At 43.0% G+C, this 26580-nt stretch overlaps 2 protein-coding genes and 1 non-coding gene across 4 annotated transcripts; all 3 read left to right on the top strand.

Moving 5' to 3' along the window:
- The first annotated feature begins 4245 nt into the window (after positions 1-4245).
- Positions 4246-4368, top strand: LOC115931778 (small nucleolar RNA SNORA26). The gene has a single exon (XR_004068231.1). It is a non-coding gene; the product is annotated as a small nucleolar RNA SNORA26 (small nucleolar RNA).
- Positions 4369-5679: 1311 nt separating this feature from the next.
- PCNA (proliferating cell nuclear antigen) lies at positions 5680-10832 on the top strand. The gene is made up of 6 exons (XM_004061775.5): positions 5680-6223; positions 6936-7033; positions 7125-7192; positions 8142-8336; positions 10225-10348; positions 10431-10832. The coding sequence occupies exons 1-6, from the start codon at positions 6003-6005 to the stop codon at positions 10508-10510; spliced, it is 786 nt and encodes a 261-aa protein (XP_004061823.1). The 5' UTR covers positions 5680-6002; the 3' UTR covers positions 10511-10832.
- A 1862-nt stretch (positions 10833-12694) lies between these two features.
- On the top strand, positions 12695-26178 carry TMEM230 (transmembrane protein 230). Of its 2 annotated transcripts, XM_063702274.1 has the most exons (5): positions 12702-13035; positions 16344-16457; positions 19738-19860; positions 22538-22689; positions 25098-26178. In XM_063702274.1, exons 1-5 carry the CDS (start codon positions 12763-12765, stop codon positions 25123-25125), a joined length of 690 nt encoding a protein of 229 aa, XP_063558344.1. In that variant the 5' UTR covers positions 12702-12762; the 3' UTR covers positions 25126-26178. The 2 variants fall into 2 exon arrangements, with proteins under 2 accessions (XP_063558345.1, XP_063558344.1); XM_063702275.1 differs by lacking the exon at positions 22538-22689 and having other exon boundaries at positions 12695-13035.
- The last annotated feature ends 402 nt before the right edge of the window (positions 26179-26580 follow it).

Genomic DNA, 26580 nt, shown 5'->3' with positions numbered 1-26580 from the left:
AGAAAGTGCCTAGTAAGAATTAGAACACAAACAGGTTTGTTACCAGCCCACACTCTAACCACCATACTATACTGCCTGCCTGAATTTATTAATACTTGTGTTGCTCCAGCATTGCCTTGGGTGTTTCCTGTTCTTTCTATTCACTGCCCTGTAAGTGATGTAAAACACATATAACACTGGGTCCCCAACTTAAGCATATTGTAATCTCACAATGAGACACTTGCACACAAAAGAATTGCAATTTCGTTTTCTAAAAAAATATAATTTTACATTTTTCTTCTTTTCAATTTTTAAATTTTAATTAATTTATTTCTCCTTTTTTTAGAGACAGGGTCTCACTATGTTGCCCAGACTGGTCTTGAACTCCTGGGTTCAAGAGATCCTCCTGCCTAGGTCTCCCAGAGTGCTGGGATTACAGGCATGAGCTACCATGCCTGGCTAAAATTTCCTATTGGTAATTTTGACCTGAGCTGTGAGTTTTGGGGCAGGTAGTGAGAATTCTGAAAACAGCATTATATATTCCTGATTTCTATATGAGTATATGCCCGAGTAGCTTGGACTACAGGTGTGCAGCACCACACCCAGCTAAGTTTTAAATTTTTGTGTAGCGATGAAGTCTCACTTTATTGCTCAGGCTGGTCTTAAACTCCTGGGCTCGAGCAATCCTCCCACATAGGCCTCCTAAAGTTCTGGGATTACAGGCATGAGCCACAGCACTCGAGCAAGATGATCTTCTAAGACAGGTGGAGATGTTAGTGTCTAGAACTTCACCTTCAGGGGCACATAGGTATGAAAGGTCATATCTAAGTGAGTGTCATGTCAGTCCTTCTAGAAACTCAGCTGCTCCTTTTCAAATCCAGCCTAATAAAAGGAGGCTTGGAGAATCAATGCACATAAGTCAGAATTATAGAATGCACAGTATGATTACTAGGATGGATAACATCCTAAAATGTGGTCTGAACAAACTTCTCATCCATTACACTCAGCCCTCTCAGGTTAATGGAACTCAGATCAAGTATATTCCTGAAGTCAGTACTGTGTGACGAACAGGGGTCTGGTGGAAGTCATGCTAATAAGGCTTTAGGCCAGCTTTAGAGCCCTTCTCTCTCTCTCTTTTCGTTTTTTGGTTTTTTGTTTGTTTGTTTGTTTGTTTTTTAGACAGAGTTTCCCTCTTGTTGCTCAGGCTGGAGTGCAATGGTGTGATCGTGGCTCACTGCAACCTCCGCCTCCCAGGTTCAAGCAATTCTCCTGTCTCAGCCTCCCGAGTAGCTGGGACTACAGGCGCCTGCCACCACAGCCGGCTAATTTTTGTATTTTTAGTAGAGACAGGGGTTTTAGGTCAGGCTGGTTTTGAACTCTTGACCTCAGGTGATCCGTCCACCTGGGCCTCCCAAAGTGCTGGGATTACAGGCGTCAGCCACTGTACCTGGCTCAAGAAACATTCTTAAGCATGCTTGATCTTGGTAAATTCCCCTGATTTCTTCTGTAGGAAAAAACCCTAGAGATCGAATTTCTGTGTCAAAGAATAAGTAAAATTCTAAGGCTTTTGATACACATTTCTAAGTTTCCACCAGAAAAATTATACCAATGTATACTCCCACTTGCAATGTATTTAAGTGCCTACTTCTTTGAATCCTTCCTAACACACCAGGTGTTAACATGATTTTTATTAATTTGGTAGGTTAAAATTCTGTCTCCATTGAATTTACATTTCTTTGCTTATTAATGTGGCTAACAAACTTCACATTTATGAAGACTAGGACTGGACAGTGGAGGCCAGATACCTCTGGCTTTTTGTTTAGATGAATAAATTTTCTATTTCTCTTAATCCATTCAAGCTGAGTTCTCTGTCACTGAAACCTAAACTATACTAACCAATATAATCCTTTGAGGCATACTGAAGTCTTAAAACTTGTATGGTCATTCATTATGTTTTATGGGTTTTTTTCTTATGTTTGGAAGCCCATAGGAAGATCTCATAAATATTTATCAAAATATTTTTCCATTTCCTATTGGGTCAAGATTTGAATTTGAATTCTTTATCTAGAATTTAGTGAATAATTATTAGGAAAAGTCTTTTTTTTTTTTTTTTGAGATGGAGGTTTGCTCTGTCACCCAGGCTGGAGTACAGTGGCGCAATCTTGGCTCACTGCAACCTCTGCCTCCCGGGTTCAAGCAATTCTCCTGCGTCAGCCTCCCTAGTATCTGGAATTACAGGTGTGCACCACCACGCCCGGCTAATTTTTGTATTTTTAGTAGAGACAGGGGTTTCACCATGTTGGCCTGGCTGGTCTCGAACTCCTGACCTCAGATGATCCACCTACCTCAGCCTCCTAAAGTTCTGGGATTACAGGCATGAGCCGCTGCGCCCATCCAGAAAAGTCTACAGCTTTTATTCTTTTCTAATAGTTTAACCAATTATCTGATCAAAATTTACTTCATTCTTTCTTCCACTGATCCAATAGTACCTCTACTAGATGTTAGAGTAGCCACTTAAAATGTAAATTGGATCACATCAAAGATCTGCTGTTGACCACATTCCCTTGCACTTTTAGAGAGCCTACAAAGTCCTGCAAGAGCTCACCCCAGCCTCTCTGCAACCTCACCTTGCACCACTCTTGCTTCAGACACATCAGTCTGAGTTCTACATCAAACTTGTCTGAATATATTCCAAGTATGCTGACCTTTATAATCATGCTATTCTCTCAGCCTAGAATGCTTTTTCCCAACTCTCCAAGCAGCTGTCTTCTCTGATAAGATGCTACCTCCTCAGAGAGGCCTTCTCTGACCACAGTCATAGGCATGTTTATGTCCTCATTTCAGTTTAACATAAAATTTACATAACTGTACACCTCTTTATCATTTGACACTTTTAGGAGGACATCACTTCTGTAATAGCAGAAATAAACAGATTGATGTACATGGTGGATCCCACATGGATAGAGTTTAATTGTCATTTAAAATGTCTTCAAATCTATTACATGTAATTTGGCATTAAACCAAAATGTTATTATGTAAGCAGACAGAACTGAAACAGAGTAGTGGAGCATATGCATTTGTTTTTAGTGAAGCAAATGTTCCTCACTGGAGGAATGAACACATTCCACATTTTGCAAAGGAACTGAGATTTTAACGGACCCAAGAAAGGAAAATAACCACAAACAGATGATGCTGTATTATGTTTTGATATTGAGATGTATGCAAATGGGTAGTCCATCACACATAAAGCAAGAAAGTGCCAACATCAAAACTTACAAATGAGTAGCAGAGGCTTGCAAGAAATTCCAGAGACAATAGAATAGCACTATTGAAAAATACTGCATCATCAATACCCTTGACAACACAGAGTAGGATATTATACAGAAAAACAGCAGTATCAGCAACTAACTGAGTGGAGAAACAGTAGGAATGCCTTAACCAATGTAGCTTAAATTTTTTCATGTTTGCACAAGAGTAATATATAATAAGAATGTTTTTAAAGTCTAAAAGTTCTTTTAAAACAAAATAGACCCAGGCGTGGTGGCTCATGCCTGTAATCCCAGCACTTTGGGAGGCCAAGGCAGGCAGATCACATGAGGTCAGGAGTTCAAGGCCAACATGGCAAAACCCCGTCTCTACTAAAAATACAAAAATTAGCCAGGAGCGATGGCGCATGCCTGTAATCCTAGCTATTCAGGAGGCTGAGGCATGAGAATTGCTTGAACCCAGGAGGCGGAGATTGCGGTTAGCCAAGATCACACCACTGCACTCCAGCCTGGGCGATAGAGTGAGACTCTGTCTCAAAAAAAAAAAAAAAAGAAAAAAGAAAAAGGAAAAAAAAAAGAAATTCTAAGTGATAAAGCATTGTGTAACAGTTTGAGGCTGGGCACAGTGGCTCATGCCTGTAATCTCACACTTTGGGAGACCGATTGGGAAGATTGCTTGAGCCCAGGAGTTGGAGACCAGCCAGAGCGACATAGTGGGACCTTCTCTCTATAAAAACATTTAAAAATTAGCCAGGTACAGTGGTGCACCCCTGTAGTCCCAACTATTTGGGAGGTGGCAAGAGGATCCCTCGAGCCTAGAAGTTGGAGGTGGCAGTGAGCAGTCATCTTGCCACTGCACTCCAGCCTGGGTGTCAAAGGGAGACTCCCCTCTCTAGAAAATAATAATAAAAAAAAGTTTGACAGTTTTCTTGCGTGTGCTACATAAAATAATGGTACATATTACAATTGAAGGCATCTTATAATAGAAATGCCCTTTCCTGTTCCCTTTTAAGGCTGACCCAGTGCTTTAAGAGGCTGATACAGAAGGGTAAAGTTAAGTCTCCACAGAATCCAGGGAAGAGACTGTGAAACTCATCTTAGAACCTTGTATGGAGTCACAGCTGAACTAGAAAAAAAAAAAAAAAAAAAAAGGAAAGAAAGGCATTCCAGAGATAAAGAATAGACTAAGGAGAGGAGATATCTGAAGCCATAATGATTGAGAATATGTCAGACTTGAAATGAATCTTCAGTTCCCTCAACAAGACAAATAAAACTAAATCCATACCTGGATACATGGTAGAAAAACTAAAGAATTCTGCTGACCAAGGTATTAAAAGTGTAACTAGAGAGAAGTGGTGTGAAGAAAGCAAGAGAGAAACAACAAATCCTGTCCATCCTGTAACGATTGAAAATTTCTGGCTGGGCGTGGTGGCTCACGCCTGTAATCCCAGCACTTTGAGAGGCCGAGGCAGGTGGATCACCTCAGGTCAGGTGTTCAAGACCAGCCTGGCCAACATGGTGAAACCCCGTCTCTACTAAAAAATAATAATAATAATAATAATACAAAAAGTAGCCGGGCGTGGTGGTAGGCACCTGTAATCCCAGATACTCGGGAGGCTGAGGCAGGAGAATCACTTGAACCTGGGAGGCGGAGGTTGCAGTGAGCTGAGATTGCGCCGCTGTACTCAGTGAGCTGAGATTGCGCCCTGCCTGGATGACAGAGCAGGACTCCATCTCAAAAAGAAAAGAAAAGAAAAGAAAAAATATTAAATGTGTACGCTCTTTGACTCAGCTGTATTACTTCAAGGAGTTGATATCACCAAAATTGCCTAAGTGCTCAAAGATGTTTGTAGTTAAACAACAGGAGATTGATAAATTATGTTATATACATGTGATGCTATGTTTTAAAGAGGTACTGATATGAAAAAAGATGTACGTGGCATAAAATTAAATGTACTTTATTAAGTACTTTTCCAAGTGTTTACGGAATGAGTGCATTTTTGAAAAAAAGTGTATTCGAACTTTTAAAAAAGCTTTAAAAGCTTTATACAATGAACGATTGAGTGATTATAAGAGCTGGCGGGGGAATGTTAAGAGGATGATAGGGAGCTAAGTTTAACAGAACAATTCACCTCTTTATCGTGTGACACCTACGAGCGCATCAATTCTGTAATTGAAAAATAAAGTGCATATTTGCAGCAGCTGTACTCTTCAGGCTGCAAGGAGGCTTTTCCTCCCGGTAGGCTTGATTTGCATTTCACTTTCACTTTCGTGGCTGGAAACTTTCTACCCACGTAGTGGGAGGCTAAGGAGGCACCATAAAGCTGGGGCTTGACGAGCCGGGGCCGCGGCCTCATCCCCACATATGCCCGGACTTGTTCTGCGGCCGGGTTCAGGAGTCAAAGAGGCGGGGAGACCTGCGGGACGCTGCCCCGCCCTGCGCCCGTTTCCTCCAATGTATGCTCTAGGGGGCGGGCCTCGCGGGGAGCATGGACACGATTGGCCCTAAAGTCTTCCCCGCAAGGCCGTGGGCTGGACAGCGTGGTGACGTCGCAACGCGGCGCAGGGTGAGAGCGCGCGCTTGCGGACGCGGCGGCATTAAACGGTTGCAGGCGTAGCGGAGTGGTAGTTGTCTTTCTAGGTCTCAGCCTGTCGTCGCGACGTTCGCCCGCTCGCTCTGAGGCTCCTGAAGCCGAAACCAGCTAGACTTTCCTCCTTCCCGCCTGCCTGTAGCGGCGTTGTTGCCACTCCGCCACCATGTTCGAGGCGCGCCTGGTCCAGGGCTCCATCCTCAAGAAGGTGTTGGAGGCACTCAAGGACCTCATCAACGAGGCCTGCTGGGACATTAGCTCCAGCGGCGTAAACCTGCAGAGCATGGACTCGTCCCACGTCTCTTTGGTGCAGCTCACCCTGCGGTCTGAGGGCTTCGACACCTACCGCTGCGACCGCAACCTGGCCATGGGCGTGAACCTCACCAGGTGAGCCTCGCGGCCCCGGGAGGCCGGCCCCGGCCCGCCCGCACCTCCGGTGCTTGGCGGGAGCGCTTTCGAGCCTAGCCCTCATTGGCTGGCGTGGGCCATCCGCGCCTTCTCATTGGCCTGCCACGCAGTGGGGTGGGGCCCAGCTGAGCGCGCGGTTCGGAAAAGCCCGCGCTGGCTGCTGCGCGAACCTGCTTTTTCGCGCCAAAGTCACAAAGCGGGTGGTGGCGGGAAAATCAAGGGTTTTTCCGCAGTGCCAGGAACACTGCTCCAGGGCTCTTTGCTCACTAAATCCTGTTGGCCTTGAATGGACGCTTTAGTTGTGGCTTTTTTGTTTCTGAGACGGTCTCGGTGTGTTGCCCGGGCTGGTCTCCAACTTCTGGACTCAAGCGATCCTCCCGGCTCAGTCGCGGTTGACTTTAAATGCTTTATAATGCCCTTGCGAGAAATGTGTCAGCCTGTCATCCTACTTAGTGGCAGGAGATTGTTTCTATCCAGAAGGGACACTGCTGGTGGTATTTGAGTATAAATACTGCCAGATGCATCCCAAAACGTCTGCATTAATAATCGCATCCTCCAGCAGTCCGTTTACCCTCCACCAGTTCTGAGACGGCCTGATGGGTGAGAGTGGTAACCCCTTCTAACCGCGTTAGAAATACAGCCCTTCGGCAGATGGTGTTGATTTTAAACCATGTGTCTCCTGTCTTTCTAGTATGTCCAAAATACTAAAATGCGCCGGCAATGAAGACATCATTACACTAAGGGCCGAAGATAACGCGGATACCTTGGCGCTAGTATTTGAAGCACCAAGTAAGTCGTACCTTTTTACCGAGTTACGAAGCTACAGAAAATCAAAACTCTGTGTCGGTATTTCTCAAAAGCATCTGCTTTCTTTTGGTAGACCAGGAGAAGGTTTCAGACTATGAAATGAAGTTGATGGATTTAGATGTTGAACAACTTGGAATTCCAGTGAGTATCAGTTTCTCATTGTAGAGAGTGCTGTACACAGGCACGATAGTTATGTCATAGAATGTCTGTTTATTTTTACAGACAGGGTCTTGGCTCTGTTGCCCAGGCTGGAGTGCAGTAGTGCCATATAGCTCTCTCTAACCTGGGATTCCTGGGCTCAAGCAGTCCTCTTGCCTTAGTCTCCTAAATGGCTAGGAAGGACTACAGGCCTGTCCCACCACACCTGGCTAATTTTTTCATTTTTGTGTGTGGGTGTGGGGGCAGTCTTGCCCAGGCTGGTCTGGAACTCCTGGCCTCAAGTGATCCTCCTCCGTCAAGATATGTTAATATAATTTAAGCCTACTTCATAACAACTTTTTCTAGAAATATATCTACTGGTGCATGTTTCAAAGAGAGATTTTAGTATTTGGATAGTTGTTGTTTACCACAAGTCTAAAACTCACAGGTTAAATTTATTGTTTACTGCCAGTTGTCTATTTGCATTAACTTCCATGAACCTCTTTTAAAATTTTTTTCTTTCTAGAATGCTTGGTTTTTATTAAGTGGATTTTAAAGCTGTCTTGGAAGAAATGTATCCAGGTTAGGTTTATAAACACCAAAGGAGAGAAGAAATGTTTGAATGTTGAAAATGCCTAATATCATATTCTCGTTTTCTTTTAGAAAGTAGTTAGGCCTGCTTGTGCCATCGTGATTTCTGTGCCATACTCTAATGTTCTCTTACTTTATCCCTGGAGGATGAGGAGGAGGAGGCTCTTGTTCCCTGGATAGTGCATTTAATAGCCATTTATTTTTTTGAGTGGAGTTTGTTAAGAAATTACACAAGTCATATTTTAAAGTAATCAGAAAATATTGATTCTGAGTTGTTTAGATGTTGCCTTTTAAGAAAGTGAGGGTGCCAAATCATTAAATTTCTAACAATTAACTTTTGGAAAATTTTTGTTCTTAATAGGAACAGGAGTACAGCTGTGTAGTAAAGATGCCTTCTGGTGAATTTGCACGTATATGCCGAGATCTCAGCCATATTGGAGATGCTGTTGTAATTTCCTGTGCAAAAGACGGAGTGAAATTTTCTGCAAGTGGAGAACTTGGAAATGGAAACATTAAATTGTCACAGACAAGTAATGTCGATAAAGAGGAGGAAGCTGTAAGTAGTTTTTAAGTAAAAAGAAAATAGTTTGAAGAGAATTATAATACTGCTTATTAGGTTAATTGCTAAAATTAAAAGTAGACAGAACTGGATCCCAAGTAATTTCTGAAAATTGAGATACTGTTGAAATCTGCAACTGATTTATAAGTGTCATCCAATTTAGAATTATATTTGCAAGAAAGGAATACAAATTCAGCACGTGTACATACCACAGAACAGTGGTTTATGGATCAAGTCCACACCGGCTCTTAAGGGTAGGATTGGGAAGTTAGGTGTATAACCTTTAGCTTTCTGGAGATACTTACTCTCTTAGCAAATAATTGAGCATAGGACAGCAACTCAATAGAAGGATATGGTTAGGAGTAAAAGTCTACCTGTTAGGAGTGCTTATGTAATCCTAATATTAGCTTACATGTTGTGGGTCCAATTGGTAGCCCATTTTAAAGGTGGAGAAGCAGGCTGAGCAACCTTAAGTGACAATTTAGCCAAAGTCATAGGCTGTAGGAATCAAAGGTTAAACAGGAAGGAGACTTCTCACTAAGGCTAGAAAGCAGACTCCATGCAACTTTGAGAGTACCCAGAGAGCCCTTGTTTAACCAAAATACAACATGGCAAAACCCCATCTCTACTAAAAATATAAAAATTAGCTGGGTGTGGTGGCGCACACCTGTAATCCCAGCTACTTGGAATGCTGAGATGGGAGAATGACTTGAACCGAGGAGGTGGAGGTTGCAGTGAGCCCAGATCATGCCACTCCCCTCCAGCCTGGGTGACAGAGCAAGATTCCATCTTAAACAAACAAAAAAAACTCGCTAACCTGGGCATAAATTAAAACTTTGTAAATCAAGGACAAAGGTCCTAACCTCATAAGCTTGTTAGGATTAAATATGGTAGCATTAAAGAGCTTAGCATATGCCGTGTCTGGCATATTATAAGCTTACAATAAATACAATATATTGCTCTCTTGTCCCTTGAATGGGTAGTCAACATTTAGTTTAAATAAAGGTAAAATTCAGTTGAAAGGTTTTTTTTTTAATTAATAAAGTCTAGGAGCTGATTCTTTATCTGTTTCCTGAATCACATTTCCACTCCTGCCAACCTTGTTTTTTTCTTTTTCTGTTTTTCTTTGTTTTTGAGACAGGGTCTTGCTCTGTCCACCCAGGCTGGAGTGCAGTGGTGCAATCAGGGTTCACTACAGCCTCAAACTCCAGGGCTTAAGTGATCCTCCTGCCTCAGTTTCCCAAGTAGCTGGGACTACAGGTGTGTGCCAACACACCTAGCCTGGTTTCCTCTAATTTCATTTTCCCCCTTCCATTACAGTCTATTTGTTGAAGAAATTAGATCATTTATTAAGTTTTCCAGAGTTTGGATTTTGCTGATTGCATTCCTGTGTATACATAAATTCCTCTACCCTGTGTGTCCTACAGACTGGTAGCTATAGCCCTGGAGCCTTGATATTCAGGGTGTTTTGTTTCGGGGGTGAGAGAGCAAGAATATAGGTGGTGGTGTGTGCCTCTAGTAGGAGGCACAGGGTGTCTGGATGTCTTTGCAGTGTTAGCAGCTATAATAGTCATTGTCTAGATCCATTAAGTCATTAATTAGAGTTTGCAGAGCTGAAATTAATACGTTTTATTCACTTATTGGCTGCTTATTAGAAAAACTTCCATAAAGAAAAGCTTTCCCATATTATATAATTTGGTTATCTAAATTATAGCTATAGGAAAGACAAGTTAGATAATTGAGTCTTTTGCTTTATGTATCAGTCTTCAAAATTTTCATAGCTCCCTCCAGTGACCAATACAAGTGTTTGTGGGTTTTTGTAAATATATAATGAGCTAATAGATTGCAACTTTCTTGATGTTTTTCAATGATGAATCTTTTGTAGGTTACCATAGAGATGAATGAACCAGTTCAACTAACTTTTGCACTGAGGTACCTGAACTTCTTTACAAAAGCCACTCCACTCTCTTCAACGGTGACACTCAGTATGTCTGCAGATGTACCCCTTGGTAAGATAATAAATTTGAACCTTGTTTTGTAGGTAGTCATATGTGATACTCCTCAGTAATTAACCATCTTCCTGTCTTTCAGTTGTAGAGTATAAAATTGCTGATATGGGACACTTAAAATACTACTTGGCTCCCAAGATCGAGGATGAAGAAGGATCTTAGGCATTCTTAAAATTCAAGAAAATAAAACTAAGCTCTTTGAGAACTGCTTCTAAGATGCCAGCATATACTGAAGTCTTTTCTGTCACCAAATTTGTACCTCTAAGTACATATGTAGATATTGTTTTCTGTAAATAACCTACTTTTTTTCTATTCTCTGCAATTTGTTTAAAGAATAAAGTCCAAAGTCAGATCTGGTCTAGTTAACCTAGAAGTATTTTTGTCTCTTAGAAATACTTGTGATTTTTATAATACAAAAGGGTCTTGACTCTAAATGCAGTTTTAAGAATTGTTTTTGAATTTAAATAAAGTTACTTGAATTTCAGACATCACAGGGCAGTGTCTTCATTTTGACCAGGACTGTTGGAAGTATCCTACTGAATTCCCAGCTACAGCTACCCTTTCGTTTAAATGGTTTTTCAGTTTAGAGCCGCCTGATGATGGAGATCAAAAGGATTTCAAATACAGTAGATTACTAGATATTTTAGGGGATTCACTTGTCAAACTTGTTATTCCAATTTGAGCTCAAGGAACAAGCGAGAGAGTAGTACAAATCCTGTGTGTTTCATTTTACTTGGCAAAAATTAATACTCTTCAGAAGCTTAATGTACCCAAAGTCATGTGGGCTTTATAAGATGTTAATGGAGTGTTTCTTTTTAGCCTGGGGAATCTTACAAGAGTCTTGGATGTTTCAGTAGAGCTGTAATGGGGCCCAAGGAGTATGGCTGTACAAAATTTCTCTAGTATAAGTACACTTTGCAACTTCACTCAAAGGATGAAGATGTCTTAAATTCCATGGATGTTGGATCCAACCAAGAAAGTGAAAAAGCCCTGAAGTTGTGAAGAAAGACTTAAAAACATTCCCACTAATAGCTACAAGTTCACTGTGTGCTGTGTATTAAGAATTTTTTGCCAGGCAGAGTGCCTCACACCTGTAATCCCAGCACTTTGGGAGGTAGGCGGATCAACTAAAGTCAGGAGTTCGAGACCAGCCTGGTCAACATGGTGAAACCCCATTTCTACTAAAAATGCAAAAAAAAAATTAGGCATGGTGGTGCATGCCTGTAGTCCCAGCTACTTGGGAGGCTGAGGCAGAAGAATCGCTTAAACCCAGGAGGTGGAGGTTGCAGTGAGCCGAGATCATGCCACTGCACTCCAGCCTGGTCAACAGAGTGAGACTCCATCTCAAAAAAAATTATTGGCTGGTTTAATAGTAGTAGGTTATCAGAACCTACTAACATTAGTATCACTAAAGTAGGTATACAACCCCTGCTGCTCAACTTGGCTTTAGAAAAAACATTTTTAAAAATTGCTTTATCATAATCCTTTTTTCCAGTGCATTTTTGTGTTTGGTAGATTAAATGACTGATTTCTTTCTTAAATTACTTGGACTGAGTTCTAGTTACTGGACATGACAATTAACCACGTCCAGTAGTAAGTTCACTTTCCTACAGTGTGCCTGTGAGTGGAGAAGGAAATAGGCTGCAAAAGAGCCCGATGGAACTTTGGGGTGATGGATATATTTCCATCTAGATTGGTGATGGTTCTAGGACCGTATGTATTTTCAGAGCTCATCTATTTGTACTTGTGTATAAATACTTTAATAAACCTAACTTTTTAAAAAGCTTCATTTGCCGCAAAATGTCCCTTGTGGGCAGGCCTTTTACCCGGACAAGCCCTAAAGATAAGCACAAGTTTGTGGGGCTATTCAAGGGAAGCATAGTGGGGAGTTGACAGCACAGACGAGTGTGCTATTCAAGGGAAGTGTGGTAGTGAGGTGTTGACGGCGCGCGCCCATGGAAGGCTGGCGCCTTGTAGCGGATATCTGGCCACTCTGACTGCTGGTCCTGAGGCTCGACGGACTCGGCTTCTGCCTCCCTGGGAAGCCACGGCGGTCTCTAGCCTGGCCCCTGTACTGAGGAGGGGAGAAACCACGTAGCCGGCTTGCCCTGGACCTGACTGTGACCCAGGTAGGTGAGGACCCTAGGTGCTCGCCCGCCACAGCGGAGGTAGTCGGCGGCAGGCACAGGTCGCGGCTGCTTAAGCAAAACCCACGAAGAAGCATTCGGGCCGTGCAGCCCCGGAGTCCCGGTGCCTCCTGCAGGTGACACTCGGTAAGGGTTAGCCCGGGAAGCTGGGTGAGGAGACAAACGCTTCCGGAGACGCAACTTCCGACGCGCCTGTTTCCGGCACGCCACTTCCGGCGCACTGATCCCGCCTGGGGCCGGCTGAGTGGCACTTAAGCGGGCCATGCCATGCAACCTTGGGCGCTGCCAACCGTGGGCGAGCTCTGGGTGTGCGGGCGGCCTGGCGCGGCGCTCCGTAAGGCGTGTGTGCGGCGGGGCGGGGACAGAACCGTCCTCTCGGGCTCTGGGCGTGTCCGAGACCGCGCTCCCCGCCGAAATCAAGCTCCGAGTCATCCGTGTGGAGCATTCGTCCTCCCTGGCACAGCTGGCCTCTTTCCAGAAGCCCGTTTTGTTTGTTTTACGTCTAAATTCGCGTCGGTTCTTATTTCTCTCCCTGGCAAGGTCTGAAGACGGGTAGGAGAATAACGTATGTAGAGGCGCGTAATGCCAGGCACTGTGCCAAACGTTTTATGATGCTTTTAGAACTCTAGTAACATTCAGGTGCTGAGGGAGTTTGGGGGTAGCGGTGAGCTGGTAAAAAGCCTGTTGGGAACGAAGACTGATACTTTGAAAATGCTCGTTTTTATTTTTCCCCTCTTTTAGAATCCTCTTTGCCAAGAGTAAACATTCGTCTCCCCTCTCCCTCACGCCCCTGCGATGTATTGTTTTGATGCGGATGTATGAACAGTTAATGTCAGGGGACGTACTTTAAAAAAAAGTCTAACTGCAAGTTAGATGTGGTTAAATGCCCTCAAAAACCACACATACTGGTAGTTTGAACTTTGTTTTATAGAATTAAATGCAGCCGGGATCACAACACTAAAAACCTAGTATTTGACGCAGTTTGATCCAATCTTTTTTGAAAAGTATAGAGATTAACATTATGCTAATTTTTAAATACTTGATTTCTAGACCAGGATGTAATCAATAAAAAGGGACATTAATATTTAGCACCAATTATTTAATTATGCTAGTTATTTTACATTGACTGCGAGCCACGTAAAACAGTTTGTTAGGCCGGGCGTGCTGGCTCACGCCTGTAATCCCAGCACTTTGGGAGGCCGAGGCGGACGGATCAAAAGGTCAGGAGTTTGAGACCAGCCTGGCCAATATGGTGAAGCCCGTCTCTACTAAAAATAGAAAAATTAGCCGGGCGTGGTAGCAGGCGCCTGTAGTCCCAGCCACTTGGGAGGCTGATGCAGGAGAATCGTTTGAACCCTGGAGGCAGAGGTTGCAGTGAGCTGAGATCGGGTCCCTAAACTCTAGCCTGGGTGACAGAGAGAGACTCCGAGACTCCGTCTCAAAAAAAAGAAAACACCAAAAAAAAAAAGAAAAACAATTTGTTATTTTTTGGAATTAGGTATTTACAAAGTGCTTAGAACAGCTGGCATCTAACAAAGACTAGGTAAGTACTAACCACCATTATTGTGATGATGATAATGATGAATTTTAAAAATGCCATCCCAGAGAAAAACTAGTCCTTTTTTTATGTTGCCCTTATGCCCTTATTGAAATACTTAATTTTCTTTTTTTTTTTTTTTTATTTTTTTAGATGGAGTCTAGTTCTGTCGCCCAGGCTGGAGCCCAGTGGTGCGATCTCAGCTCACTGCAATCTCCGCCTCCCGGCTTCAAGCGATTCTTCTGCCTCAGCCTCCCGAGTAGCTGGGACTACAGGCACCCACCACCATGCCTGGTTAATTTTTGTATTTCTAGTAGAGACAGGGTTTCCCCATATTGGCCAGGCTGGTCTCAAACTCCTGACCTTGTGATCCATCTGCCTTGGCCTCCCAAAGTGCTAGGATTACAGGTGTGAGCCACTGCGCCTGGTCAGTTTTCTCTTTTTTAAAGATATGTTTTTGAATTTAGAATTTAAAAACCCTGACTAAAATATATTTACCCATTTTGATCATATAGATTTGTTACTTTATGGAGGAAAAGTGGACAAATTAAAAAAAAAAATTTTTTTTTTTTTTTTTGACTCAGAGTCTCATTCTGTCGCCCAGGCTGGAGTGCAGTGGTGCAGTCTCAGCTCACTGTAACCTCCGTCTCCCAGGCTCAAGAGATTCTCGTGCCTCAGCCTTCCAAATAGCTGGGATTACAGGTGTGTGCCACTGCACCTGGCTAATTTTTGTAGTTTTAGTAGAAATGGGGTTTCACCATGTTGGCCAAGCTGATCTCGAATTCCTGACCTCAGGTAACCCACCCACCTCAGCCTCCCAAAGTTCTGGGATTACAGGCGTGAGCCATCATGCCCGGCCTATTAATACAAATTGTCTTAATTTAAATGTTATGATTTTTCAAACTTACCCACTGTCTCTTAAACTAGTGATATAATAGCCATGATTTCATTACCGCTGTCTGCTTTGAATATTTTGAACAAGAAACCAGGTTGTTATTCCATTTTTTTATTTAAAATTTTTTGTAAGATATTATACCATATTCCGTTTCTTAAGGTTGGTACAGAAGTAATTAGGAAAATGAGATCACTACTTTCAGTGCTTGGGATGGGACAGAGAGGTGGGCGCTTCTGGAGGAGGCACTAGTATAGCCAGGCCTGTATCCAAATTTACAAGGGGCCCGGCGCAGTGGCCTGTAATCCCAGCACTTTGGAAGGCTGAGTTGGGCCGATCACTTGAGGTCAGAAGTTCGAGACCAGCCTGGCCAACGTGGTAAAACCCCATCTCTACTAAAAATACAAAAATTAACCAGGCGTGGTGGCGCACACCTGTAATCCCAGCTACTCAGGAGGCTGAGGCAGGAGGATTGCTTGAACCCAGGAGGCGGAGGCAGCAGTGAATGGAGATTGCGCCACTGCACTCCATCCTGGACAACAAAGTGAGACTATCGCAAAGAAAAAAAAAAAAACAACTGAGTTCGAGACCAGCCCGGCCACCATGGTGAAAACCAGTCGTTACTTAAAAAATACAGAAATTAACTAGGCATGGTGGTGCATGTCTATAATCCCAACTACTCGGGAGGCTGAGGCAGGAGAATCGTTTGAACCTGGGAGGCGGTGGTTGTAGTGAGCTGAGATCAACCCACTGCACTTTAGCCTGGGTGACAAAGCAAGACACCGTCTCCAAAAAAAACAAACCAACAACAACAACAAAAAAACCCCCACAAATTTACGGCAAGAAACTTTACAGATCTTTTGCATTAAAAGGTTGATCTCTATCGAGGGGAAATAGGCAAAATGTTGATGTGAGTGTATTCCATTCCCTGCCCTCTTCTCCCTCCCTGTCAAACAAGAGAATCATTTGAGTATATGCTCCTCTTGCTTTTTCTTAAGAGCGGGAGCAGGGGACAGGCAATGCTGTGGTGTCAGGTGGACCTAGATTTAAGTCCCCATTATTCTACCTAGTCTCTATGTGACTTTGGAAAAATTAAAAGTCAGGGAATCTTGGTGGCAAAATAAACTGGAATGTGATTCTTGGTGAGTGTCTTCACTGTCATTCTACAAGGACAGACTAGACTAGATATTTAATACATAGTGAGGATCTTTTCACTGTGTCAGAGGCATATCTGGTTTTCCATATGCATATGCCTCTGACACAATGAAAATTTAGCAGTGAAGTGTAAATTGCCCATTGCTAGTCTGACATGGCAGCCCAGAACTCCAATGCACAGCATCTAATAATCCTGAACTCATTGGCTATAATGCACCATTGTCATCTACAGACAATAATGGGTTTTTTGTTTTTAAACTGTAGCTGTGTCAGCGTGTTATGATGCCGTCCCGTACCAACCTGGCTACTGGAATCCCCAGTAGTAAAGTGAAATATTCAAGGCTCTCCAGCACAGACGATGGCTACATTGACCTTCAGGTAAATGCAGAAGAGAACTGACAAGACTGACCGGCTGTGTTTCTGTTGAGTTAGCAGGAAGACCTTCCAGATGGAGATTTTGCTAACTGTCCTTGGGGATTAGAGGGAGCAACAAGAAGAAAACTCAGCTCTGAGACCCTTTCAGCCATAATCGCAAAAGAGGGCCGTGGCAGGGTAGTTTCAAACCAATTCCAGTATTGTCCATTTCTAAGAATTTTTAGTTGTAATGCCAGAGCCTTGTAGTTACAGGTTTTATTTACTTTATTCAGAAACTAATCAGGTTGTGTTTTGTTAAGTGGAGTTTTTTGTTGTTTTTTTTTTAAGGAACTTTAAAGTTTTTGTTAGGTGGAATTTTTTTTATCACTGTTTATTTACACTTTAGTCAAAGCCAGTTCACCTTTTAAGGGAGAAACTTATTACTAAAGCCAGCAGATTGTGGGAATCTTCCTTCTTCCCTGATGTCATGAGATCAAATTTATTAAAGGTATTCTTTGTGATAAATAGTAAGTAAAACACAGTATTTATTAAGTTTGTATCCTACCCTAATCATTTATTTTTTTTTATTTTTTTTATTATTTGTTTTTTGAGACGGAGTCTGGCTCTGTCCGCCAGGCTGGAGTGCAGTGGTGCGATTTCGGCTCACTGCAAGCTCCGCCTCTCGGGTTCGCGCCATTCTCCTGCCTCAGCCTCCTGAGCAGCTGGGACTACAGGCGCCCGCTACCGCGCCCGGCTAATTTTTTGTATTTTCAGTAGAGACAAGGTTTCACCATGTTAGCCAGGATGGTTTCGATCTCCTGACCTTGTGATCCGCCCGCCTCAGCCTCCCAAAGTGCTGGGATTACAGGCGTGAGCCACCGCGCCCGGTCCCTAACCATTTATAAGCTAGTCAATACTACAGCATCTCCTTTTGCACACTTCCCCTTACAATAGAATGTACTAGGTGGAACTAGGGCCAACGAGGAAGTAGCAGGAAACCATCCTTTATAAACAAATAAATTACTGTTTGGACCCACATTTGAAGGAGAGAGAAAAATAGATCTGGAAAGATCTGGGAAATTTCCAGCCACTTAGGTCAGATACAACCATGAGCCAAACCTTGGAAAATTTGTCTCTGAATCTTAACCTTGAATTGAATTTGTTCATAAGGCAGGTTTACTTGCTATGTGGAACAAACAACTAATCAAAGTGCAGTGGCACAACCTTGGCTCACTGCAACGTTTGCCTCCCAGGTTCAAGCGATTCTCCTGCCTCAGCCTCCCAAGTAGCTGGGATTACAGGCATGCGCCACCATGCCCAGCTAATTTTGTATTTTTAGTAGAGACAGTGTTTCTCCATGTTGGTCAGGCTGGTCTTGAACTCCTGACCTCAGGTGATCATCCTGCCTCGGCCTCCCAAAGTGCTGGGATTATAGGCGTGAGCCACCTTGCCCAGCCTGTTTTGTTTTGTTTTGTTTTTAAAATGTAGTCTTGCTCTGTTGCCCAGGCTGGACTGCAGTGGTGCAATCCTGGCTCACTGCAACCTCCCCCTCCTGGTTCAAGTGATTCTTGTACCTCAGCCTCCCTAGTAGCTGGGGGATTACAGGCATGCACCACCATGCCTGGCCAATTTTCGTATTTTTAGTATAGATGGGGTTTTGCCATGTTGGCCAGGCTGGTCTCGAACTCTTAACCTCCAGTGATTCCTCCACTTCGGCCTCCCAAAGTGCTGGAATTAAAGGCGTGAGTCACCGCGCCCAGCCTTTTTCTTTTTTTTTTTTTTTTCTTTTTTTTTTTTTTTTGAGACAGGGTCTTGCTCTTTTGCCCAGGCTTGGGTACAGTGGCACAATCAAGACTCACTGTAACCTTGACCTTCTGGGCTCAAGTAGTCTTCTCACCTCAGCCTCCTGAATAGCTGGGACCACAAGCATATGCCACCACACCCAGCTAATTTTAAAATTTTTTGTAGAGACAGGATCTCTTAAATCCCCATAAGTTAGTACAGCCATCTATGTGCCAGGCAGTTAATAAATATATGTCTAACAAATGAATGACTGTAAAGTCATTTCTGTTTTTGTTTTAAAGAAAAGTTTCTTATGATACAACGAATGATTTATGGAATGAGATTTGAACTAGAGTGAATGACATTCCTCTGAGATTCCTTTGAGCAACTGTGAGAGCAATAACTAGAGCTTCATCTCTTGCCAGTCCCTTTTATTTCTCAGAGCTGCACTGGGTGGTAGGACATACTTAAGACACATAAAGCATCTAGTTTGGTTCTTAATTACCCTCCTGTTTTTGTTGTTGTTGTGTTTGAAACAGGCTCTGGCTCTGTCACCCAGGCTGGAGTGCAGTGGTGCAATCTCAGCTCGCTGCCCCTTCACCTCCTGGGCTCAAGCCATCCTCCCACCTCAGCCTCCCAAGTAGCCAGGACTGCAGGCACATGCCACCACGCCCGGCTAATTTTTGTATTTTTTGTAGAGACGAGGTTTCACCATGTTGCTCAGGCTGGTCTCAAACTCCTGAACTCAAGTGATCCGCCTGCCTCAGCCTCCCACATTGCTGGGATTACAGGTGTGAGCTCTCCTCCCTGTTTTAAAGTGTTTGAGACTGGGCTTGATGGCTTATACCTGTAATCCCAGCACTTTGGGAGGCAGAGGTGGAAGGATTCCCTTGAGCCCAGGAGTTGGAGACCACCCTGGGCAACATAGTGAGACCTCGTCTCTACAGAAAAATTTAAAAATTAGCTGGGCACGGTGGCGTATACTTGTAGTCCCAGCTACTTGAGAGGATGAGGCAAGAGAATTGCTTGAGCCCAGGAGTTCAAGGCTGCAATGAGCTGTAATCGCACCACTGCACTCCAGCCTGGGTGATAGAGCAAGACTCTGTCTCTAAAATCATAAAAATTAGGCCGGGCGCGGTGGCTCATGCCTGTAATCCCAGCAGTTTGGGAGGCCGAGGCGGGCGGATCACCTGAGGTCAGGAGTTCGAGCCCAGCCAGGTCAACAAGGTGAAACCCTGTCTCTACTAAAAATACCAAAAAAATTAGCCAGGTGTAGTGGCGGGCACCTGTAACCCCAGCTGCTCAGGAGGCTGAGACAGGAGAATCACTTGAATCCAGGAGGCAGAGGTTGCAGTGAGCCAAGATCGCGCCATTGCTCTCCAGCCTGGGCAACAAGAACGAAACTCCATCTCAAAACAAACAAACAAAAACATAAAAATTACAAATAATTAATTAAGTGTTTGAACCCAGGTATTTGCATTAATGTTCTTCGTTGTCTTTTTCATCTCTGTTTCTCTTCCAGTTTAAGAAAACCCCTCCTAAGATCCCTTATAAGGCCATCGCACTTGCCACCGTGCTGTTTTTGATTGGCGCCTTTCTCATTATTATAGGCTCCCTCCTGCTGTCAGGCTACATCAGCAAAGGGGTAAGCTGACGGGCATGTGGGAATAAGCTGTGAGATTTTTAAAATGTTAGCCAAGGCTCTAGTGTGCGTGTGTGTGTGTGTGTGTGTGTGTCCCAGTGGTCTATTTTTTTTGAGACAGGGTCTTGCTCTGTCATCCAAGCTAGAGTGCAGTGGCACAACCCTTACCTCCCTGGGCTCAAGCGATCCTCCCACCTCAGCCTCCCGAGTAGCTGGGACTACACGTGTGTGCCACCACACCCAGCTAATTTTATTTTTTATTTATTTATTTTTGTTTGTTTTATTTTGTGTAGAGACAGGGTTTCACTATGTTGCCCAGGCTGATCTCTAACTCCTGAGGTCAAGCAGTCTGCCTGCCTCAGCCTTCCAAAGTGCTGAGATTGCAGGTGTGAACCATTGCCCCTGGCCAATTTTTTTTCCAATTTTTACGGGTACATAGTAGGTGTATATACTTAGGGGATACATGAGGTATTTTGATACAGCCATGCATTCATAATAATCACATCAGGCTAAATGGGGTATCCATCCCCTCAAGCATTCATCATTTGTATTACATTCCAATTATACTTTTATTTATTTATTTATTTTGAGACAGAGTCAGGCTGGAGCGCAGTGGCATAATATCAGCTAACTGCAACCTCCGCCTCCCAGGTTCATGCTATTCTTGTGCCTCAGCCTCCCGAGTAGCTGGAATTACAGACACGCGCCACCGCACCCGGCTAATGTTGGTATTTTTAGTAGAGATGGGGTTTCGCCATGTTGACCAGGCTGGCCTCCCAAAGTGTTGGGATTACAGGCATGAACCACTGCGCCTGGCCTATTTTTAGTTATATATATACATATACACATACATACATACATACATATATATATATTTTGGAGACAGAGTCTTGTTCTGTCACCCAGGCTGAAGTGCAGTGGCAGGATCTCAGCTCACTGCAACCTCCGGCTCCTGGGTTCAAGTGATTCTCCTGCCTCAGCCTCCTGAGTTAGCTGGGACTACGGTGGCAAGCCAGCACACTTGGCTTATTTTTGTATTTTTAGTAGAGATGGGTTTTTGCCATGTTGGCCAGGCTGGTCACGAACTCCTGACCTCAAGCGGCCTGCCCGCCTGGGCCTCCTAAAGTGCTGGGATTACAGGCGTGAGCTACCACGTCCAGCCTTAGTTATTATATTTTAAAATGTACAATAAATTATTCTCTAGTCACTTTGTGCTATCAAATACTAGAGCTTATTCATTCTATGTAACTATATTTTGTATCCGTTAACCTTCCCCATTCCCCCCTACCTTTCCCAGTCTTTGGTAACCATCATTCTACAATATCCATGAGTTCAATTGTTTTAATTTTTAGTTCCCGCAAATGAGTGAGAACATGGAAAGTGTGTCTTTCTGTGCCTGGCTTATTTCACTTAACATAACGTTCTCCAGTTTCATCCATGTTGTTGCAAGTGACGGGATCTCATTCTTTTTAGTGGCTGAATAGTACTCCATTGCATATATGTACCATATTTTCTTTATTCACTTGTCTGTTGAAGAACACTTTGGTTGCTTCCAGATCTTGGCTGTTGTGAATAGTGCTGTCATAAATATGGAAGTGCAGATATCTCTTTGATAAACTGATTTCCTTTCTTTTGGGTATATACCTAGCTGTGATTGCTGGATCATGTGGTAGTTCTATTTCATACTGTTCTCCATAGTGGCTATACTAATTTACATTCCCGTCAACATTGTACGAGGGTTCCCTTTTCTCCACATCCTCGCTAGCATTTGTTATTGCCGTTTTTTTGGATAAAAGCCATTTTGGCTGGGTGCAGTGGCTCACGCCTGTAGTCCCAGCACTTTTGGAGGCCGAGGCAGGAGGATCACTTGAGCCCAGGAGTTCGAGACCAGCCTGGGCAACATAGTGAGACCTTGTGTCTATATTTTTTAAAAAGCCATTTTAACTAGGATGAGATGATATCTCATTGTAGTCTTGATTTGCATTTCTTTGATCAATGATGTTAAGCACCTTTTCATATACCTATTTGCCATTTGTATGTCTTCTTTTGAGAAATGCCCATTTTTGATTGGATTATTAGATTTTTTTCCTACAGAGTTTGAGCTCTTTATATATTCTGGTTATTAATTCCTTGTCAGATGGATACTTTGCATATATTTTTTCCCATTCTGTGGGTTGTCTCTTCACTTTGTTGATTGTTTCCTTTGCTGTACAGAAGCTTTTTAACCCGATGTGATCTCATTTATCTGTTTTTGCTTTGGTTGCTTGTGCTTTTGGGGGCATTACTCAAGAAATCTTTGCCCAGTCCAGCATCCTGGAGAGTTTCCCCCATGTTTTGTTATAGTAGTTTCATAGTTTTAGGTCTTACATTTAAGTGTTTAATCCATTCTCATTTGATTTTTGTATATGTCAAGAGATTTGAGGGGTCTAGTTTCATTCTTCGGCATATGGATATCCAGTTTTCCTAATACCATTTATTGAAAAGACTGGTTCTTTCCCCAGTGTATGTTTTTTTGTTTTTTTTTGTTTGTTTTTTTTTTTGAGACAGAATCTCACTGTGTCATCCAGGCTGGAGTGCAGTGGCACCATCTCGGCTCACTGCAACCTCAGCCTCCCAAATAACTGGGACCACAGGCATGTGCCACCACACTTGGTTAATTTTTTTTTCATTTTTTGTATAGATGAGGTTTTGCCATGTTGCCCAGGCTGATCTCCAACTCCTAGACTCAAGCAGTCCAGGAGTACAGTGGTGTGATCACAGCTCTCTGCAACCTCGATCTTCAGGGCTCAGTCGATCCTCCCACCTCAGCTTCCCAAGTAGCTGGAGTTACAGGTGTGAGTCACCATACCTAGCTAATTTTTTTGTTTGTTTGGTAGAGATGAGATCTCATTATGTTGCCCAGGCTGGTCTTAAACTCCTAGGCTCAAGCAATCCTCCTGCCTCAGCCTCCCAAAGTGCTGGAATTACAGGCTTTAGCCACTGCACCCCTCTGACTATGTTCCCCGTTGTGTGTTAACTATGGTCAGTGTGAGGCCCACCCTAGCCTCCCAAAGTACTGGGATTACAGGCGTGAGACACCACACCCGGTGGATGTAGAATTTTATCAAATGCTTTTCTAGCATCGATTGAAATAATCATATGGTTTTTGTCCTTAATTCTGCTGGTACGATTTTATCACATTGATTGGTTTGTATAAGTTGAACCATCCTTGCCTCTCTGGGATAAATCCCACTTGGTCCTGATGAATGATCTTTTTAATGTATTGTTGAATTCGGTTTGCTAGTATTATCCTCCTTATTGAGGATTTTTGCATCAATGTTCATCAGGGATATTGGCCTGTTTTTCTTTTTTCGATGTGTCTTTGCCTAGTTTTGGTATCAGGGTAAAACTGGCCTAGTAGAATCAGTTTGGAAGTATTCTCTCCGTGTCTGTTTCAGAATAGTTTCAGTAGGATTAGTATTCTTTTTTTTTTTTTTTTGGACAGGGTCTCATCTGTCATGCAGGCGTAGTGCAGTGGTGCGATCTCAGCTCACTGCAACCTTTGCCTCCCCGGCTTATGTGATCCTGCCACCTCAGCCTCACTAGCAACTGGGACCACAGGCATATACCACCATGCCCGTCTAATTTTTTTATTTTTTGTCAAGACAGGATTTTACCATGTTGACCAGGCTGGTCTTGAAATCCTGAGCTCAAGCGATCTGCCTGCCTTGGCCTCCCAAAGTGCTGGGATTACAGGAGTGAACCACCATGCCCAGCCAAGTATTAATTCTTTAACTGGTATAATTCAGCAGCGAAACCGTCTAGTCCCAGGCTTCTCTTTGCTAAGAGACTTTTTATTATGGCCTTAATCTCATTACTCTTTGTCTATTCAGGTTTTAGATTTTTTTCATGGTTCAATCTTTGTTTTTATATTCATGTCTGGTACAGCAGATTCCAGCAGAAAAACCAAAAAGATTTTCTTTTACATTTTGTTCTCTGTTGGCAAAACATGTTTTTCTTCCTTTGAGCAACAGTAAACTTCCATAGTTCCTATAAGGGAGGTGGTGGCAGGTAGGCAAACTTGGTCTCTGAGATATTAGACAGTTTGCCCTGTCATAGTTTGGAACAACATGGCTGAGCCTGGCATACAGGAGTCCTGATTGGTAAAGGGCTGTAGCTGGAGCAGCATGCTGTCATTGTAGCTGTGCAGTGCCATGGACATACTGTCAGTATTTGGAGAGAAATAGCAATTCTGTTATATGTGTGGGGTCACTGTGCCTCATAAGTCAGTTCCTTCTTACGTTAGGTTTGGTTGGAGTTCCTGTTGAGCTTCAATATGAAACCTTAGAAACCTAAAGTAGTTGGTGGTTCTTTCTCATGGGCTGTCCCCACATACACAGTGTCCAAGTTGTCTTGAACCAATTCTGACTATAATTAACACACAACAGGGAACACAGCCAGCCAGGTGCAGTGGCTCAAGCCTATAATTCTAGCATTTTGGGAGGCTGAGGCAGGAGGATTGCTTGAGCCCCAGGATTGCTTTGAGACTAGCCTGGGCAACATAGTGAGACCTCATCTCTACCAAACAAACAAATGTGCAAAATGAGCCGGGTATGGTGACTCACACCTGTAACTCCAGCTACTTGGAGGCTGAGGTGGGAAGATCACTTGAGCCTGGGAAGTCGAGGTTGCAGTGAGCTGTAATCACACCACTGTACTCCAGCCCGAGCAACAGAGCAAGACTCTTACCTCAAAAAAAAAAAGAAAAAAGAGAAAGAAAAGAAAACCTGAAAGGCTGAGAAAAACACAGAGTTTATTGTAGTGGTATCTGTACAATTACAAAAGGTGAAAAACAACCGAAGTGTCCAGCAGCTGTATGTGGGGCAGTTAAGTAAAACTGTGGTATGTCCATTTTGGTGGAATGTTACACATCCTTACAGTTTAAATGTATGAAAAGGTTTTAATAATATTGGCCACAGGACACAGAGTATGGTGTGTTCACAACTAAGAGCTTTAAAAAAAGGAAAAGAAGCCAAAATATCTGGATGAGAATGGGTCATTTTTTTCTTTATAATTGTTAGTACTTTGTAGTTTTTCTTCAATTTATAATCAGGAGGAAACCTTTTCCCTTGGTGGTATACAACTCAAAGAAAATCTACTGAAGAGTATAAAATACTGATCTAAGGATTAGGTCTGTGACGTTTTATTTTAAAATGTGTAACTCTTGTGGTACTAATGTGTTTGCCTCCTTCTGCCACCAGGGGGCAGACCGGGCCGTTCCAGTCCTGATCATTGGCATTCTGGTGTTCCTACCCGGATTTTACCACCTGCGCATCGCTTACTATGCATCCAAAGGCTACCGTGGTTACTCCTATGATGACATTCCAGACTTTGATGACTAGCACCCACCCCATAGCTGAGGAGAAGAGTCACAGTGGAACTGTCCCAGCTTTAAGATATCTAGCAGAAACTATAGCTGAGGACTAAGGAATTCTGCAGCTTGCAGATGTTTAAGAAAATAATGGCCAGATATTTTGGGTCCTTCCCAAAGATGTTAAGTGAACCTACAGTTAGCTAATTAGGACAAGCCCTATTTTTCATCCCTTGGCCCTGACAAGTTTTTCCACAGGAATATGTATCATGGAAGAATAGAGGTTATTCTGTAATGGAAAAGTGTTGCCTGCCACCACCCTCTGTAGAGCTGAGCATTTCTTTTAAATAGTCTTCATTGCCAATTTGTTCTTGTAGCAAATGGAACAATGTAGTATGGCTAATTTCTTATTATTAAGTAATTTATTTTAAAAATATCTGAGTATATTATCCTGTACACTTATCCCTACCTTCATGTTCCAGTGGAAGACCTTAGTAAAATCAAAGATCAGTGAGTTCATCTGTAATATTTTTTTACTTGCTTTCTTACTGACAGCAACCAGGAATTTTTTTATCCTGCAGAGCAAGTTTTCAAAATGTAAATACTTCCTCTGTTTAACAGTCCTTGGCCCATTCTGATCCAGTTCACCAGTAGGTTGGACAGCATATAATTTGCATCATTTTGTCCCTTGTAAATCAAGATGTTCTGCAGATTATTCCTTTAACGGCCGGACTTTTGGCTGTTTCCTAATGAAACATGTAGTGGTTATTATTTAGAGTTTATAGCCGTATTGCTAGCACCTTGTAGTATGTCATCATTCTGCTCATGATTCCAAGGATCAGCCTGGATGCCTAGAGGACTAGATCGCCTTAGTTTGATTCTATTTTTTAGCTTGCAAAAAGTGACTTATATTCCAAAGAAATTAAAATGTTGAAATCCAAATCCTAGAAATAAAATGAGTTAACTTCAAACATTTCAGAAAACATTTTAATGATTTTATGATATCTTTAATCGCAGTACCCAGATCTACCTTAGTTTCTAGGTAGCTGGCATTGTGGGTCACACTCAACTTTCCCTAACTCTGAGGTTGGGGACTTGGGCAACTGGAAGCCTGGACATGCCATCAGCTGAGTTGCAAGGCTGTGGGAAGAGCAAGTTTTAGATGTCTACTCAATATCCAAGTGGAGCTGTTGAGGAGGCAGTTGCGATGCATGTGTGTGTCTAGAGTTTAAGAGTGGGTCTTGGATGGAAATAGAAATTTGGGAGTCAGCATTTGGACAGTATCTTAAAAGCTAGAGGGCTGTTTGAGATCACCAGTAGAGTGAGTGTAGTTGGAGGAAAAAAAAAAAAACTCAGGAAGTGAGGGACAAAGA

This window comes from Gorilla gorilla, chromosome 21 (genome assembly GCF_029281585.2).
Source record: "Gorilla gorilla gorilla isolate KB3781 chromosome 21, NHGRI_mGorGor1-v2.1_pri, whole genome shotgun sequence".
Taxonomy (NCBI): Eukaryota; Metazoa; Chordata; class Mammalia; order Primates; family Hominidae; genus Gorilla; species Gorilla gorilla.
Note: the sequence above shows the minus strand (reverse complement) of the source record. Positions and strands in the feature narration are given on the sequence as shown.

Excerpts from the sequence above, each read along its gene's own strand:
- PCNA (XM_004061775.5), top strand. The coding sequence starts at position 6,003 with ATGTTCGAGGCGCGCCTGGTCCAGGGCTCCATCCTCAAGAAGGTGTTG. Across the intron at positions 6,224-6,935 it reads ATGGGCGTGAACCTCACCAG|TATGTCCAAAATACTAAAAT; the intron begins GTGAGCCTCGCG and ends CTGTCTTTCTAG. Across the intron at positions 7,034-7,124 it reads GCTAGTATTTGAAGCACCAA|ACCAGGAGAAGGTTTCAGAC; the intron begins GTAAGTCGTACC and ends TTCTTTTGGTAG.
- TMEM230 (XM_063702274.1), top strand. The coding sequence starts at position 12,763 with ATGCAACCTTGGGCGCTGCCAACCGTGGGCGAGCTCTGGGTGTGCGGG. Across the intron at positions 13,036-16,343 it reads TTATTTCTCTCCCTGGCAAG|CTGTGTCAGCGTGTTATGAT; the intron begins GTCTGAAGACGG and ends TTTAAACTGTAG. Across the intron at positions 22,690-25,097 it reads CCAAGTAGCTGGAGTTACAG|GGGGCAGACCGGGCCGTTCC; the intron begins GTGTGAGTCACC and ends TTCTGCCACCAG.